Raw genomic sequence first — 2292 nt, forward strand, 5'->3', positions numbered from 1 at the left:
AGTATTAGATTGTGTGTGTACCAAACTGATTTTTCTTATTTTTTTTCATTGATGGGATGTAGGTTGTTTGCATCTTCTTAGTATTGTGAATAGTACTGTGATGAACTTGGGCATGCATGTGTCTACCTTTACTATGGCTCTTATTTCCTTAGGGTGTATATCTAGTAAAAGGTTTGCTGGGCCATATGATTTTTCTATTCCCAGTTGTTTGAGAAAGTGCTGTACCACTTTCCACAGTGGTTGTACAGTTTGGAAGTTCCACTACCAGTATATGGGGGTTTAATCTCTCTGCATCCTCTGCAGCCCTTTTTAAAACTTTGCTGTCAATGCCAATGTGAGATGGTACATCATCATTGTTTTGATTTGTATATCTTGGATTGTGAGTAATCACAAGCATTTCTTCATATGCTTATTGGCCTCCTGGATGTCTTCTAAAATATTTTAAAATTAAAATGTTTGAAGGAGCCCTGATAGTGTGATGGATTACATTTGGGCTGCTAACCCAAAACTCAATTCAAACCTACTTGTAGCTCTGAGAGAAAAAGTTGAGAATATCTCCTCTCATAAAGATCTACAACCTGGGAAGCCCTAGAGAGCAATCCTAGTCTATCCGATTGGATCACTATGAGTCAGAATCGACTCTCTGGCAGTTTGATATAGTGCTGTAAACTTTCAAATGAGACTACTTGGACTTTAATCCAGGCTCTTGGAATTGGCTAATGAACTCATTGTCATCCCTTTCATATGCATTGTGAGTACACATACAAAGTATAAATTCCCTGTTATTAATGACTTTCTTCAAGGATTGTGCATTTAGTCAGCGTTGAATGGCTATGAATTGCTAATGATGATGTATGTTGTTATTTCATGCCAGGATTTCGGGATATGGGAACGAGGAGACAAGACCAACCAAGGGATCTCAGAATTGAATGCCAGTTCAATTGGAATGGCAAAGGTAATTTCCTTGCTTATTTATATCAAGTATTGGTTAAAAACAATTGGAACACATTTAACTGTCATTAAGTTAATTTTATTTTGAACCTTAGGCAAAATCAAGATTCACCAATATATTGTGAATATGTAAGTGAAAATATCTTTCATAAACTCCAGATTTGTATGTCCCAGTTGCTTTTGTAGCACATCATTATTTAAATGTGCCATCAGAAAGTCCGCTGCCATTGAGTGCATTCTGGTTTACAGATTCCCAGGCTGTAAATCTTTTAAAAAATAGTTTTATTGGAATATACTTAATATATAATACATTTTAATCATTCAACATATTAAAATATTTGTGCAATCATCACCACAATCAAGTTCAGAAAACTTTCTTCTAATACTTGTTGTTAGCTCCTCATTTCTTCTTATCCTCCCCTGCCATCCCCCTAAACAATTATTGATCCAGTTACTATCTCTATAGATCCTCTTATCCTAGATTTCATATACAGAAAATTATGCAAAACACAAACAGGAAACAAACGAACAAAAAAAAGCCCAAGGCAAAACATAGTAAACATCAATCACCAAGAAAGTAGAAAATATTAAAAACTGAAACAACTTTAAAATGGGTCAAAAGGGTGATCAGTGATAATGTGTTACATTTTAACCTATCCACATCTGCCATAATCGGCTTTTACCATGCTCTTTGACTAATAGCAAGGTTATTCACATCCCTGGTCTATAGGGGATTCACAGGAAGCTTAATCCATGTGACCCTACACATGGATTTTGGGCTTTCACTGTCATCTGCCTTTAGCAAGTTAGTATTCAAAATTTAAGCTCTAGTACCGTTCCCTCCTTTGGATTTGTATTTCATTGTTTACAGTTCTTAGATCATACAAGCTGGTGTGCTTCTTCCATGTGGACTTAGTTGATGCCTCACTCAGAAAGACAAGCCTCTAATATCCCAGGCACTGTTCTTTCTGATAGCCAGGCCCCACATTTTGTGTGATATCTTCAGTGATATCTTCATGACATGACAACTAATTGTTCTTAGATTGGGACTAGAATTAAATATGAGCCCCCAATCCATTCATATATCTATGGTTTATATATGCCTCTGTTTCAGCTTAGAGACATCATTGTCACTTTACGTTAGAGAACATTATAAATCATATCCCTGAGACATAAGGTAATTCTATTGATAATGTTATTAACTTAAGCCAATGGTATAGTGCTGGAAGTCTTAGCCAGTACCATTAGACACCAGAAAGAAATCAAGGGATTACAATTGGGCAAATAAGACATGAAGCTCTCACTATTTGTGATGATTTAATTTTATATGTAGAGCTGAAA

The 2292-nt window shown here is 35.7% G+C and overlaps 1 protein-coding gene across 1 annotated transcript in view; it reads left to right on the top strand.

Annotated features, from left to right (window-relative positions):
- The window catches only part of PHKA1 (phosphorylase kinase regulatory subunit alpha 1), a 245264-nt gene that overhangs the window by 54524 nt on the left and 188448 nt on the right, over positions 1-2292 (top strand). Inside the window, exon 6 of the mRNA XM_045290221.1 lies at positions 875-955. Within this exon, the coding sequence (XP_045146156.1) occupies positions 875-955 (81 nt within the window). The remainder of the gene's footprint in view (positions 1-874; positions 956-2292) is intronic.

Source organism: Echinops telfairi, unplaced genomic scaffold (genome assembly GCF_000313985.2).
Source record: "Echinops telfairi isolate 266 unplaced genomic scaffold, ASM31398v2 ScPeMD7_34;HRSCAF=130, whole genome shotgun sequence".
Lineage (NCBI taxonomy): Eukaryota > Metazoa > Chordata > Mammalia > Afrosoricida > Tenrecidae > Echinops > Echinops telfairi.